The following is a 15,518-nucleotide window of genomic DNA, read 5'->3' on the forward strand; positions in this document are numbered from 1 at the left end:
TGGTAACTAGATGGGTAAGTAGTATGTAACTACAGTGTATGTACACACTGGTAGATAGTATTTACTTGTGTAATACTGGTGTAGCTACACACATGTAACAACACACTAAATAGTATGTGTAAGTTCAAATGTGTAACAGGACATTGGTAACAACACTAAGAAAGTACACATCTGTAACAAGACTTATGTAAGTGCATTACGTAACAACAATATGTACTTGCAGGTGTTTTCCTACTCCCACACCTGTTTACATACCATGTACTGGTAAACATTGTATGGCAGAAATAATGCTGCATTAGAAAGTTTCACCTTGTGATACCAGTGTACTTAAATGTTAACTCCACATGAACTATCCACTCAATATAAAGAGTAAAATAGTCACAAATTAAAGGCTACAAAACTATTGAGAGAACAGTTGAAATTTATTCAGTGGCACTACTGGCTGGGAAGGCGAAATAGTATAGGTGCCCTTGCACAGCTGATCCATGACTTTAGAAAAGCATACCGGGTTCATTGAAAATATAAATATGCCATTTTTTTCTCTTTTATTTGCGGTTTATATTGTGAAATTTCTTCAGATTATAAAATTGCATAATAATGCAAACAATTAACTTGTTTTAATAAATCAGTTTTCTCAAAGTACTTGGGTAAAACACTATTGCCGGCACTCTTAATTTACAGTTACAGTGTAAATTACAGTATTCTGTTACTTTGCTAGAACATTGGAACTGCAATGCAGTAAAGTTCTACAGTTATATCATGACATGAGTGGACAGTTCCTGAGAAGTTACCATGTCAGTACACTGTCAATAATGTGATGGATTATGATTTATATTACACAATAGTTTATGACCATTTTGGAAGTACACTTTTTAAAAAAAAGTTACTTATTGTTTTATTTACACGCAGTTTTTGTGGATTGGGTGGACAGTTCCTGAGGAGTTTCCATGTTAAGTACACTGTTAATAAAGTGTTGCATCTAAGATATTTTTACAAGTTACACAGTAATTTGTGACCATTTTACACTTTATATTGAGTGACAGTTCCTGTGGAGTTACCATGTAAGTACACTAGCATCACAAGATGAAACTTTCTAATGCAGCATTTGTTCTGCCATACAATCGTCCGTGGGAAAACACCTTCAAGTACATATTATTGTTTCGCAATGCACTTACATAATTCTTGTTACAGATGTGTACTTTCTTAGGGTTGTTACCAATGTCCAGTTACACATTTGAACGTACACATACTATTCAGTGTGTTGTTACATGAGTGTAGTTACACCAGTATTACACAAGTAACTACATACACTGTAGTTACATACTACTTACACATCTAGTTACCATGTAAGTTCACAGGTATAAGCGACAATATAAAGTGGGACCCTTCTTTCTTTCGGTTTACTTAACTAGTCTGTGGTAAAAAAAAAAAAAACAGCATACTCATTAGAAACAGATTTATACAAATTATTATAGAATTATACAAAGTGTGGCCAAAAGAAAATACATACATTCCTAATATGTGAGTCCCATCTCACACTTAACACATTACAATCTTATAGTATAAATACAGCACTACAACATACAAAAGAGAGGAATCGACTTAGAATGTCACTTACCAGTTTTATAATGTTTTGATAAGCTGTAGTTTAAAACTAGGCTGGGGTTTTCCTCCTTCAAAGGCTTATTATGTGGTCTCTGTCTCCATTTTGTGGTCAGACAACGTCAACCATATTTAGTCCGTCAGAAATTATAAATAGTTTAAAATAAGCACTATCCTTATAAATAAACTACATGCAATCTAAACAACTATATTCTTGACTAAAAAAAGCCTCAAAAGTACATTATATTGTCCAACAGCTGCAATATTTGTCAAACTGTAGAGAGTCCTCTGCTTGTTACTGCATGTGGGCGGAGTAATACACGAGGGTGAAGAGTGAAGAGGCTGGATGAGTGCTGTTATTTGCAAAATATTGCACAGCTATCAGCCAATCAGATTCAAGATCCAGACAGAACTGTTGTGTTATGTACACACACAAACACACACACACACACACACACACACACACACACACACACACACACACACACACACATATATATATATATATATATATAGGAAGACAGACAGACAGACAGACAGACTGACAGACAGATAGTAACAGTTTCAGAATACAACTTGTTCTGTCTGTCAAACTTTATAAAATTATATATAGTTTTATATGCAGTGCTGGCATGAATGGGCAAAGGCTGATAATACCAACTAAACCAAACCTCTTTCCCAGTGGCCCCAGGCTATGATTCCTTTTCAATTGTCAAGCCCAAGGAGGCCTGAAGGTTTAAAATTGTAATTGGCAAAATTTGATATATAAAAAGGTAAAGCACACTGCACTTTGATCTGGCTCGGTTCTTTTTACTGTCACTTTATTGTGTATTGATTCAGACAATCTTGTTTTCACAGGGCCATATAACTGGCCTCACCGGGATTATGGACTTCATGGAAAATGGATCAAATTCGCATGTTCAGTTTGAAATTTTGGGAACCAGCTTTAGCGAGACGTTTGGAAAAGACATAAAACGCGTGAGTTAAATTCCCCAGACTTTCATTTCTTGGACCTTTTGACTTTTTTATTTATTTATTTTACTGCAGTCACCTTAGATAAAATGAAAACTGAAATCAGGTGCAACATGGAGGTCAAGTAATTTTGAAAGACCTACCATTGAGATCAGCATGACTTGATGTAAGTGCACATTGTGTACCCAAAAGGCTATTTTGATACACCACTGTGTCAAATGAACAAGATGAGTGAGAAACCAGCACTGAAAAGGTTTGGCACACTTGACAGGCCAGGTCAAAAACTCTGTTATATGAACTTTGTAACCTAGAGTAAAGTAGTTTGTTTAAATGTGGTAAGTGTTCCTTACAACCATTTTGCACAAACGAATGAACGAATACTTCAGACAAGCATGCATACATGCATACATACAAAGATAGATAGATACATACATACATACATACATACATACATACAGTTGAAGTCAGAATTATTAGCCCCCCTGTTTATTTTTTGCCCCAATTTCTGTTTAATGGAGACACATTTCTAAACATAATAGTTTTAATTATTTTATCTTTGCCATGATGAAAGTAAACAATATTACAGCTTAAAATGACAACCTTAAAGGCTTAAGGTTGATTAAGTTAACTAGGCAAATAAGGGTAATTAGGCAAGGTCTTGTATAAAAAAATAAAAACTGATTTTATTCTAGCTGAAATAAAACAAAGACTTTCTCTAGAAAATTGTCAGAAATAAAATTATCAGATATACTGTGCAAGTTTCCTTGCTCTGTTAAATATCATTTGGGAAATATATTTTTTTAAAAATCAAAAAGGGGCTAATAAATCTGATTTCAACGTTACATACATGCATACATACATACATACATCCATACATACATACATACATACATACATACATACATACATACATACATACATACATACATACATCCATACATACATACATACATCCATACATACATACATACATACATCCATACATACATGCATGCATGCATACATACATACATACATCCATACATACATACATGCATGCATACATACATACATACATACATACATACATACATACATACATACATACATACATACATACATACATACATTTTTAAAGACACAAATGTAAGTTCAGAAAAAAACTTCTTTTTAAAATAATCAGTAAGGCTAAAATTATAGTAAATCAATTTTAGGTTAGTTTTAATAACATGCCTTATTAAATCTTTTTTTTTTTTTTTATTCTCTCTGACATGAGTTCTTAGAATGTGAATTTACTAGTGGTACTTGAGGCCAAAATTTTGTGTACTTACTTTTTTATATTTATAATTATCTCTGTTTGTCAAGATCCATTGCATTATTATGCTATGGTAACATTATGCTAAAATTGGTATTTGCTTCATACAGTGATATTATAACTCAGTATAATGAATGACATGGTTGTGTAACAGTGAATTTGAATTATAATATACTGATGGACATACAGTAAACATCACCCAGAATGATGAAACCTTCCCTTCAGCTTAGATTAGTGCATACTATCATTCAACATGTTTAATGAACCACAAGCTTGGCCAGTAAATGTGATCAGGTGTTTGTATAATTTTTTAAATAACTTCTATCCTGCAAATGAGATGAACAAACTGCACTTTTTGGACAGAAGTCTTCCAATATTTTATTTTGCAAGAAAGCCAAGATGCAGTCCTTCCAATACAGCCAACACTTATCTAAAAAAAAAAAAGAAAATAGTTTTAACTTCTTATTTTAGATGTTTATTTTTAAAATGTAATGTTAAAGCCGAAATCTCCACATTTACACTGATTTACAAATGTGCAGTTTTTATTATTTTACAATTTGGCTTTAATATGTTTTTATTATTAGAAATTTAGGGCGTCACGGTGGCACAGCCTTGGCTGGGTTGGTTGGCAGTTCTGTGTGGAGTATGCATGTTCTCTCAGTGTTTGTGTGGGTTTCCGCTTGGTGCTAAGGTTTCCCCCACAATCCAAAGACATGTAGTATAGGTGAATTAAATAATTGGCCTTAGTGTATGTGAAATTGTGTGTATGGGTATTTTCCAGTGTTGGGTTGAGACTGGATAAGTTGGCGGTTCATTTGTCTGTGGGGACCACTGATCAAAAAAGGTACTAAACCAAACAGAAAATAAATGAATGAATAGTAAAACATTAACTTAAACTTAAAACATTAAAGTAGATACTTCACCTGCATTTAAAAGAGCCCCGAATTATGCAATTATAAAAGGTCATAGTTTGGTTTTGGGGGTCTCCAAAAGCAGGCTGATATGCATACAAGACATAAAAAAAAATTATTTAAACGTACAACATTAACCCATCCTTTATGTGATGGTGATCTGCAGTTATTGGTCCAATGACCCAGTCCATGATTGATTGACTGCGTGACTGCGTATATACACACACACACACATACATATATATATATATATATGAGCCCAATAGAGAAAACCATTGAAAAAATACAGTTTAACATGTGCATATTGATTGATTCTTAACCATAACCCCATGTCATAACAACAACAACAACATACATTTAGTAGTAATCAACACTGTGGTGAAAGTGAAACTATTTTAAATATTGAATGCGATGTGTGAGCTTTTTGGAAGTGCGTTCGGCTCAGCAGGGCTCAAACCAATGAACGAAAGCAAAAAGCAGTGTATTCCATGTCTATGTAAGAACAGCTGATGGTGACCTAGCAATGATGGATACCAGGGGATCGTGAGCTCAGAATTGCATTTAAATTGGTAAAGCCAGTGGCACGCTTTGCATTTTCCAATTGGGTTTAAACATAACATGTAAAGAGCCCCAAACCAGAGATATACAGAACAAGCTGTGTGAAGCAATTACAACACTAAATACATGCTTTGCTACAGGAAACAAGAAGGCAACCATTTTAATCACACTTAAAGGTTATGATCTGAAGGAAGAAGACGCTGGTTGATATGAACTGTGTAGTGAAAGTCCTATAGATTAATAGCTTTTGGTGCCACATTGTAGGGAAGGTTACTGTAGAAATCAACAGTAAAATGACAAGACACATGCAGGAGAGTTATGGTGTGAAGAAGCCCCAATAAAGCGTACCAGCATATCAGTGATGCTTTGGCCTGCAATATTATGGCATTTACTAGTGCAAATAATACTTGTGCAAAATGGGCGTGTCTCTTCCAAAACTGGAGGGCCATGTGCCCTCAATGGTTCAAACATTGTACCCTGAAAGTGGTGTCTTGTATAAGGATGATAATGCACCAATACTAATTAAGCCTGTTAACAAAGTGGTTTGATGAACATGAAAGTGAAGTTGAACATCTCCCATGGCCTACCCAGTTACCAGTTCTAAATATTGAGCCACGTTGGGGTGTTTTGAAAGAATGAGTCAGGAAACATTTTCCTCCATCAGCATTACATAGTAATGTGGCAAGGGGGCATGGCCGAGAGCTGTGGGAACGGAGTGAGGCCACAGCGTAAGTGGATACACCTACGGTGCGCACCTGCCTCGAATCCCATGGAAGGAGCTCTGGACTATAAAGGGAGGAACGATGGCAGAGGAGAGAGAGAGAGGACCGCGCCCGGACATATTTTACTTTTGCTTTCAGTTTGACGGTACAGTCTCCGTGAGGAGCTGCCGTCAGTTTGTTTTGGTTTAGACGGCAGTCTCCGTGAGGAGCTGCCGTTCATGTTATTAATAAATCATTTAAAAACTGAAAAAAAAAAAAAGTAAAATATGTCCGAGCCCGGTCCTCTCTCTCTCTCCTCTGCCATTGTTCCTCCCTTTATAGTCTAGAGCTCCTTCCGTGGGATTTGAGGCAGGTGCGCACCGCAGGTGTATCGACTTACGCGGTGGCCTCACTCCATATCCACGGCTCTCGGCCACGCGCCCTCAACACAAGTAACCTGTCCACTATTCTGCAAGAAGAATGGCTCAAAAACCCTCTGGGTGCTGTGCAGGACTTTTATCTGTCTTTCCCAAGACAATTTGTAATGCTCATCTTTAAATCAACGGGATTCACAAGAAAATATATATATAAAAAAAAATGGTTCAGTTCTCTAGTTTCAGTATTAAAATTTTATCTTGGATTGATGGATACTTTATGTATTGGAATCACAAATTTCTCTGAAAATGTCCTAACAATGAAACATAAACACAAACAACATTTATACAATAACACAATACAAAAAAATGGTGTGTATGGGTGTGTGTGTATGTACAAAGAGCTTTTGGAGTGAAAGCAATCGGCTGTTGATTGGATTTCACTACGGTCGCGATGGCAAGCAGCTGCTTTGTTTTTCATTTATTTATTTAAAAAGTGTATTAAAACTGATCACAATCATCAGCACTTTAAATAGTTTATTTTACAGACTTATAATATGCTGTTGTTCTATTGGAGTTTTCATTCCAAAATGGCTGACACCCAAATTACACCAGAGTGTCGCCTCTTGGTCATTCTAAGCTCTTTGGTATGTATGTATTTATATGTGCAAAGTCCAAAGTCTGTGGATGAATGTACGTGCAACATGGATTGCTCTCACTGCAAAGTTTGAGTCCATATAATTGGTACCATCTCAAGTTGCCGTAAATCAAATGTCCTCCTAGGATAGTCTTTACTGTAGTCCTGCAAGACTAATGAGTCCAAATAGGGCAAAATCCACGTAAAACGATTGTCCTTCGCACACGAAACAAGAAAAAAGGTAGACTTAGCAAACTCCTACTTCATGTGCTCCTCTGGCTTCTTCAGATGACACTGTGAGTAGTGTCCATGTGCCCTCTATCTCCCCCTTTTGGTGTGTATGTTATGTAAATGTGTATAAATAGAAAACAGCAACAGAACAGGAAATAGAACTCAGACACATTCACCTCACCTCATCACGTCAAAATAAAGAACCTAAAATAAAAGTCCATTACTCATGTTGTTATATTTGGAGCTACAAAAACTGTGAGTATGCTTTACTGCATGACCTATTCACACGTTGAATGAATTTGAAAGTCAGCATAAGTCAATTATGTGGCAGCGCTACAAATTGATGCTGTATTGGCCACAAATGGATGCCCTACACCACCTACCAGGAGTTTCAGCTTTACTATACTTTTCCACAGAGCAATCATGAGTCATTGCATGCATTACAGACATTTTGTCTTTTATTCAGATGTAAACTGTATATCCTGACTTTTGTTCACCATTTTTGTAACCATATACTGTTTTGTTTTATTTATCATTTAAAAGAAAGAGTAATATAAATTACAGGAGAGGAAACAGTCTGCTGGTAATGAAGATTTAATCACCCTGCATCCTATCCTGAATTATGAACCCACTGTATCACATTATAGCCATTAGGATCCGCAGTGCCACAGCTATTTACTCCCTGCCCGCACACACAGACTCCTCCTCATACAAAGCACATTCATTAGCTTTAATGAAAGGAAAGGACAGCTAATGGTACGTCAAGTGTACTCAGTCCTGTTGTTGTTCATTATTAGAGCACCAGCTTTAGTCTTCTAAGCAGTGCCGCCCAAGAAGAGATTAATGTAGCCAACAGCATTTCTACTCTGCTATGGAGACAAACAGCGAGCCGTGCTGTTAATTTGACGTATGTCTAGGTTTGAAAGCAGAGGCAAATTTATTTTCTGGCTAACCCTTTGGAGGTAAAAGCAGGCAGGAAAGTTTCAAGTGATTTTTTCAGTGGTGACGCAGTACCTTTTTTTAACTTAGTGTTCAGTCTTACTGCTTTAAATAGATTTTCCTTGACTGCTATTACAGTACACATTAGCTATGTACAAAAATGTAGTGAATGTGTGTAATGTGTGTAATGTAGTTTTTCGAAACGTTTTCTGCATTTAAACCTAAGTGATTTTCAGGAGAGAGTTGACGAGAGTGAACACACAAAATTACCCACTGCCAGTAGATGGCGCTTATACTTACGAGTCATATAAGAAAAAATGAAATGAAACTCACTAACAAATCTTAATCACTACTCTCCACTCCTACTGACATTATTTAGTTGCTGTTGTGTTTATCATACAGCTCTTTGTGTTCAGACACCATTGAAAAAAAGCAGATCCACATTCATCTCAAACTAGCCTCAGCTCAACTGTTTTGCGATTGAGTGACTCACAGCTAAACTATAATAGTACCATGCATTGTTTAAAAAAGAATGATGTATTGATGATTATTTCCCAAAATCATAGTTTCTTTGTCACAGATGCATCATTTGAACTATGTTAGTTATAATGTAAAACGTCCATTATGATTCTCTAAATGAAGTGGAGTAACAACTTTTTTAGAGTATTATAGTATGCAAATATTGTTTTGCACACACACACATAAAAAATCCAATATTAGTTTTGGTAAAGACGCAGTTTGTAAATGTTCATTGGAACCATGGATTTGAGAAAACGCCAAATCAACGAACTGTGTTTGAAACAATGAAACTTGTGACTTTAGTCGGCTAATGATCAGTAGTGAAAATTGTTATGCAAAAAAAAAAAGGGTGCTGATCTGAACTTGCCTTAACATTGTGTATGAATGACAATTTGTTTCTTGTCGTAACAGAATAATAACATATCAAAACATATTGAAATCAATGATTCTGTCTACAATTGAGGAAAAACTGATTTATTATACAAATGAATATCCAGTTCTATTTCTGTCATACTATCACATATATCCAACAACAGGACAGATGGACGAGGAAAGGTTTGCCATTGAGGTTAAATTGAACATCTGTTTAGATTCAGTGTTGATTTGCTGAATCTGTTGGTACATGTTTTAAATTGCATCTTAGTTTGGACTATTTTTGTGTCCCTTCTCAGTTAATGAAACTTAATAACTCGAGTACCAATTTCCATTATTAACTGCTAGTTTCTATTATTAACTGCTTATTATTAAGATAATGGCTGTTTAAAAGCTATCTTACATCCAATATCCAAGATATAAACCCAACTTCTAGCTTGCTATGTATAATGAGCAAGTTAGTAGTTTATTAATTGATTAAATTCTTAGTTTGTATTGTTTTGATTTGATTATAATTTGTACTTTAAATACAAGTACAAATAGGTTACCCCTATATATACATGGGGGTATATATATATATATATATATATATATATATATATATATATATATATATATATATATATATATATATATATATATTTGTATGTGTGTGTGTGTGTGTGTTAGTGGTGGGCCGTTATCAGGCTGCGTTAATGCAAGACTCTTATCACATGATTAAAAAATATCATCGTTAATCTATTCTCAAAGTTTAGTTGGGAGCTAGGTCTATTCTACGCAAGCTATGATGATTTTCACCTTGATATTTTAGCGCGGATGTATACCTGACCTATGAGCCGTCTGACAATAAAGTGCCCTTCTGAATCAAATCAGCAGGATGCCTGACTTTAACTGCAGTTCGGCAGCTAAATTATATTATAGCTGAAATGGTTATATTGAAATATTTTACTACACCAAATGTATAATCTGCTAATGTTAACATTCTGTTAGATAATGAAAACAAAGTAATGACAGTTTTGGTTCCAACTGTTTTCAGGACTATAGTAACAATTTGGCAGGATTCTCCAGTAATGTTGCTAAATATTAACTAAAATAAATGTTGCTAGGCACTAACTTTTATATATATATATATATATATATATATATATATATATATATATATATATATATATATATATATATATATATATATATATATATATATATATATATATATATATATATATATAAACTACAGAAGAAGGTCCATTGAGTTAATTCAACACATATTTTTAACAAATAAATTTGTCTCTAACCCAATCCTTTTAGTGTCAAGTTTGGCCACATCTATGACAACAACAAAAATAAGTTATTGAAACTCTGTTTTCATTGAATGAAGAACTAAAATGAAAATATGTCATTTTGAAAGAAAGAAAAAACACTCTTTAAAATACCTTCTACTTTCTAAAGTAGAGTCAAAACTTCTTTTCATGTTGAGTTTTGTTTGAAAATGTTATATTTTATAAACAAACTGGACTGTTTTGGCATTTGCCATTGTCAGGCTCTCAAAAAATTGCATAAAATCATCATGTTTCTACATCCTCTAAGATTTTCAATTAGAAGACTGATGTCTAGCAAGTAAATGCTGCTCACAAAATTTTGGAAATAAGCTTCAGTTTTCTTTTGATTCTTCCCATGTACATCATTACAATCAACTATCATCATGCACTTTATTCATTTTCTCCTCAATATAATTAGCCAATTAGTCTTTTTTCAGTTTTCAGATAAAGTCTGAAGAACTGAGATATCATTTAAAGTACAGTAAGTTTGTCTCTAGTCATCATTTTATTCCAAGGTATTAAAAAATAGGATAATACATTTGAACAAAGAAAAGGTATTAGTAAAATTGTTCAAATGAGTGTCAAAATAGGTGTAATGTGAACATAAGTGTCTAAAATCACAGCCATTTTTGTAATTGTATAATTAACATAGCTCAGACTTGAGGATTCTTTGTGATTCTTTGTATATTGAGGAAACTACCACCTCAAATACTGTTTATCATGCATGTAACATGTCTGAAAATCTACATTAATATGTCTGAAGCTATTAACATTCATTGGACTTTTTGTTCTTTATTAAGTAGTGTTTACCAGAAACAGCATGCATGTGAAGGATAACACACTAATAATATCTGTTGTGACTTCTCAGTAGTGGCAGCAATGGTCTATAATGCAAACGCATTAATTCCATTACAACACTAACCCAGCATATCAAGGTATATTCATGTCCAACTAAATTGATGTACACTGAAAAAAAAATCACACTTTGAACCAACTTTTAAAAATGACTAATTTGTTACAGCTATTGTTTTGTTTGTTTTTTCCTCAAAGTATAATTTAACTGTTGTTCAAACTTTACAATTTTATTTAATCTAAATAGTACAAGAAAAAATATTGTGGTCAAGAAAAAAGAAGTACATTCACAGAAAGTAAAAAAATATTGTTTACTATAGAGACAGCTATTTTTTTATGTATTTTGTTTACTTTAGTAAATTCATTCAAAGATTAATTTTCTTTTCGGCTCAATCCCTTTATTAGTCTGGGGTCGCTAAAGTGGAATGAACCGCCAACTTATCCAGCATATGTTTTACGCTTTGGATGCCCTTCCAGCTGCAACCCATCACTGAGAAACACCCATACACTCTCATTCAAACATATCCACTGCCAACAATTTAGCTTACCCAATTCATCTATACCGCATGTCATTGGCAACCCGGGCTCATTGTGGAAACGTAGCCCCGTGGATGTTTCCACGGACCGCGATTTACGTCCCGATGGTACGTATTCAAGTGGTTTTTGTTTTCTGTTGTGATTGGGATTGATACAAACAACTGAAGGTAAGATGCAAATGCAGGTTTATTCGAAGGTCAGGCAAGCAATGGTCAAAACAGGTATGAACAGGAATATGAGGGCAAATCCAGAGTCGTAATCGAGGTACAGGCAAAAGGACGAAAGGCTGGTGGCTAAACAGGATAACTAGGAAACTAAGCTAGGTACAGACACGGAGAAACAAGATCGGGAGAAACGCGTAGAAATGTCACCAAACAGTAGACAAGACTAGGCCAAGTGAATCAGTGTGTGTGCTGCTTAAATACTGTGTGAAATCTCAGTCTGTGACAGGTTTCAGCTGGTGATGTAATCAGGAAGATGAATGACCAGGCGTGCGTGTTTGGAAGAAGTGCATGTATGAAAATGTAGTCCTGGGGAATGCGGAAGTGAAGTAATGATGATAGAGGAAACCAGCGATCTCCAGAGAATGATCGCTGTTATCGTAACATAGCCCCCCCTCTAAAGAGCGGCTTCCAGACGCTCCAAATACAGTTCAGGCGGGAGGTGGAGTGGAGGAGGAACAGGGGGAGGGATGGAGGGCCAGGACCATGCAGCTGGAGCGTACCTGGGGCGTGGAGCTGAGGCGGGCCTGGAGCGTGGAGTTGCGGAAGACCCGGAGAGTGGAGTTGCGGAGGGCCTGGAGCGTGGGGCTGCGGAAGACCCGGAGGAGGGAGCTGCGGAGGGCCTGGAGCGTGGAGCTGCGGAAGACCCGGAGAGTAGAGCTGTCGTGGTCCTGGATCGTTTGACAATGGAGGACCTGGAGCGTGGAGCTGCGGAAGACCCGGAGAGTGGAGTTGCGGAGGGCCTGGAGCGTGGAGCTGCGGAAGACCCGGAGGAGGGAGCTTAGGTGGCAGCGGCCATTCAGGAAGTTCAGCAGACGGCGGCCATTCAGGAGGTTTGGGTGGCGGCCATTCAGGAAACTCAGGCGGCGGCCATTCAAGAAGCTCAGGAGGCGGCGGCCATTCAGGAAGCTCAGGAGGCGGCGGCCATTCAGGAAGTTCAGCAGACGGCGGCCATTCAGGAGGCTTGGGCGGCGGCCATTCAGGAAACTCAGGCGGCGGCCATTCAAGAAGCTCAGGAGGCGGCGGCCATTCGGGAACTTCAGGAGGCGGCGGCCATTCGGGAAGCTCGGGCGGCGGAGTCGACTCTGGTTGCGGCGTCGACTCTGGCTGCGGCGTCGACTCTGGCTGCGGCGTCGACTCTGGCTGCGGCGTCGACTCTGGCTGCGGCGTCGACTGCGGCGTCGACTGGCTGCGGCGTCGACTCTGGCTGCGGCGTCGACTCTGGCTGCGGCGTCGACTCTGGCTGCGGCGTCGACTCTGGCTGCGGCATCGACTCTAGCTGCGGCGTCGACTCTGGCTGCGGCGTCGACTCTGGCTGCGGCGTGGACTCTGGCTGCGGCGTGGACTCTGGCAGCTCTAGAGGATCTGGCAGCACTGGACGGTCTGGCAGCACTGGAGGATCTGGCAGCACTGGAGGGTCTGGCAGCACTGGACGGTCTGGCAGCACTGGAGGATCTGGCAGCACTGGAGGGTCTGGCAGCACTGGAGGGTCTGGCAGCACTGGAGTGTCTAGCAGCTCTGGAAGGTCTGGCAGCTCTGGCAGCACTGGAGGGTCTGGCAGCTCTGGAGGGTCTGGCAGCACTGGAGTGTCTAGCAGCTCTGGAAGGTCTGGCAGCTCTGGCAGCACTGGAGGGTCTGGCAGCTCTGGAGGGTCTGGCAGCACTGGAAGGTCTGGCAGCACTGGAGGGTCTGGCAGCTCTGGAGGGTCTGGCAGCTCTGGAGGGTCTGGCAGGTCTGGCAGCACTGGAGGGTCTGGCAGCTCTGGAGGGTCTGGCAGCACTGGAAGGTCTGGCAGCTCTGGCAGCACTGGAGGGTCTGGCAGCTCTGGAGGGTCTGGCAGCTCTGGAGGGTCTGGCAGGTCTGGCAGCACTGGAGGTGGCGGTGGCAGCTCTGGCAGTAACAGCTCTGGTGGTGGCATCAGCTCTGGTAACTCAGGTAGTGGTGACCATTCTGGGGGCTCAGTTGATGGCACTTCAGGAACTAGAACAGGAACTAAGGCAGGAACGGACAAGGAACAGGAAACCATCTTGTGAGCTGGTGGCAGATTGGCGCTTACCACATTGTGAGCTGGAGGGCTGGTTGTGACCACATTGTGAGCTGGAGGACTGGAGTTGGCCATCTTGTGAGCTGAAGGACTAGATGCGGCCAATTTCTGAGCTGGGAGTGTGGTGATGGAATGAGCAGCAAGCCCCGGTGTTATCTGGTCTTGCTGTACACTGCCCCTCCCCAAAAAACATTTAGGATTTTCCTCCACCTCACCTACAGTGAATGAAGAGTCCACAGTGAGTAGCGCATAGTCCAAAAAATCAGAGAATGTCCCTCGAGAACGAACACTTGAAAGTGTGCTCTTTAGCGGCTCATTAAGCCCATAAATAAAAAAGTCAATGAGCATACAGTCTGGTAATTCAGTGGTGTTAGCGATCTCCAAATAACACTGGATGTGATTCTCGAGGGATTGATTACCTTGGCGTAGACGAACCAAAAACACTGCTGGATCCATAATGGCCGAGTCTTCTGTTGTGATTGGGATTGATACAAACAACTGAAGGTAAGATCCAAATGCAGGATTATTCGAAGATCAGGCAAGCAATGGTCAAAACAGGTATGAACAGGAATATGAGGGCAAATCCAGAGTCGTAATCGAGGTACAGGCAAAAGGTCGAAAGGCTGGTGGCTAAACAGGATAACTAGGAAACTAAGCTAGGTACAGACACGGAGAAACAAGATCGGGAGAAACGCGTAGAAATGTCACCAAACAGTAGACAAGACTAGGCCAAGTGAATCAGTGTGTGTGCTGCTTAAATACTGTGTGAAATCTCAGTCTGTGACAGGTTTCAGCTGGTGATGTAATCAGGAAGATGAATGACCAGGCGTGCGTGTTTGGAAGAAGTGCATGTATGAAAATGTAGTCCTGGGGAATGCGGAAGTGAAGTAATGATGATAGAGGAAACCAGCGATCTCCAGAGAATGATCGCTGTTATCGTAACATAGCCCCCCCTCTAAAGAGCGGCTTCCAGACGCTCCAAATACAGTTCAGGCGGGAGGTGGAGTGGAGGAGGAACAGGGGGAGGGATGGAGGGCCAGGACCATGCAGCTGGAGCGTACCTGGGGCGTGGAGCTGAGGCGGGCCTGGAGCGTGGAGTTGCGGAAGACCCGGAGAGTGGAGTTGCGGAGGGCCTGGAGCGTGGGGCTGCGGAAGACCCGGAGGAGGGAGCTGCGGAGGGCCTGGAGCGTGGAGCTGCGGAAGACCCGGAGAGTAGAGCTGTCGTGGTCCTGGATCGTTTGACAATGGAGGACCTGGAGCGTGGAGCTGCGGAAGACCCGGAGAGTGGAGTTGCGGAGGGCCTGGAGCGTGGAGCTGCGGAAGACCCGGAGGAGGGAGCTTAGGTGGCAGCGGCCATTCAGGAAGTTCAGCAGACGGCGGCCATTCAGGAGGTTTGGGTGGCGGCCATTCAGGAAACTCAGGCGGCGGCCATTCA

General features: G+C 39.6%; 1 protein-coding gene across 4 annotated transcripts in view; it reads left to right on the plus strand.

The window, feature by feature from the left end:
- The window catches only part of grid1b (glutamate receptor, ionotropic, delta 1b), a 720,128-nt gene that overhangs the window by 654,660 nt on the left and 49,950 nt on the right, over nucleotides 1–15,518 (plus strand). For all 4 annotated transcript variants that reach the window (XM_087275946.1, XM_087275947.1, XM_087275948.1 and 1 more), the window contains one exon: nucleotides 2,461–2,580. In XM_087275946.1, coding sequence (XP_087132072.1) covers nucleotides 2,461–2,580 — 120 coding nt within the window. The remainder of the gene's footprint in view (nucleotides 1–2,460; nucleotides 2,581–15,518) is intronic.

This window comes from Danio rerio, chromosome 12 (genome assembly GCF_052040795.2).
Source record: "Danio rerio strain M-AB ecotype USA chromosome 12, GRCz13ab, whole genome shotgun sequence".
Taxonomy (NCBI): Eukaryota; Metazoa; Chordata; class Actinopteri; order Cypriniformes; family Danionidae; genus Danio; species Danio rerio.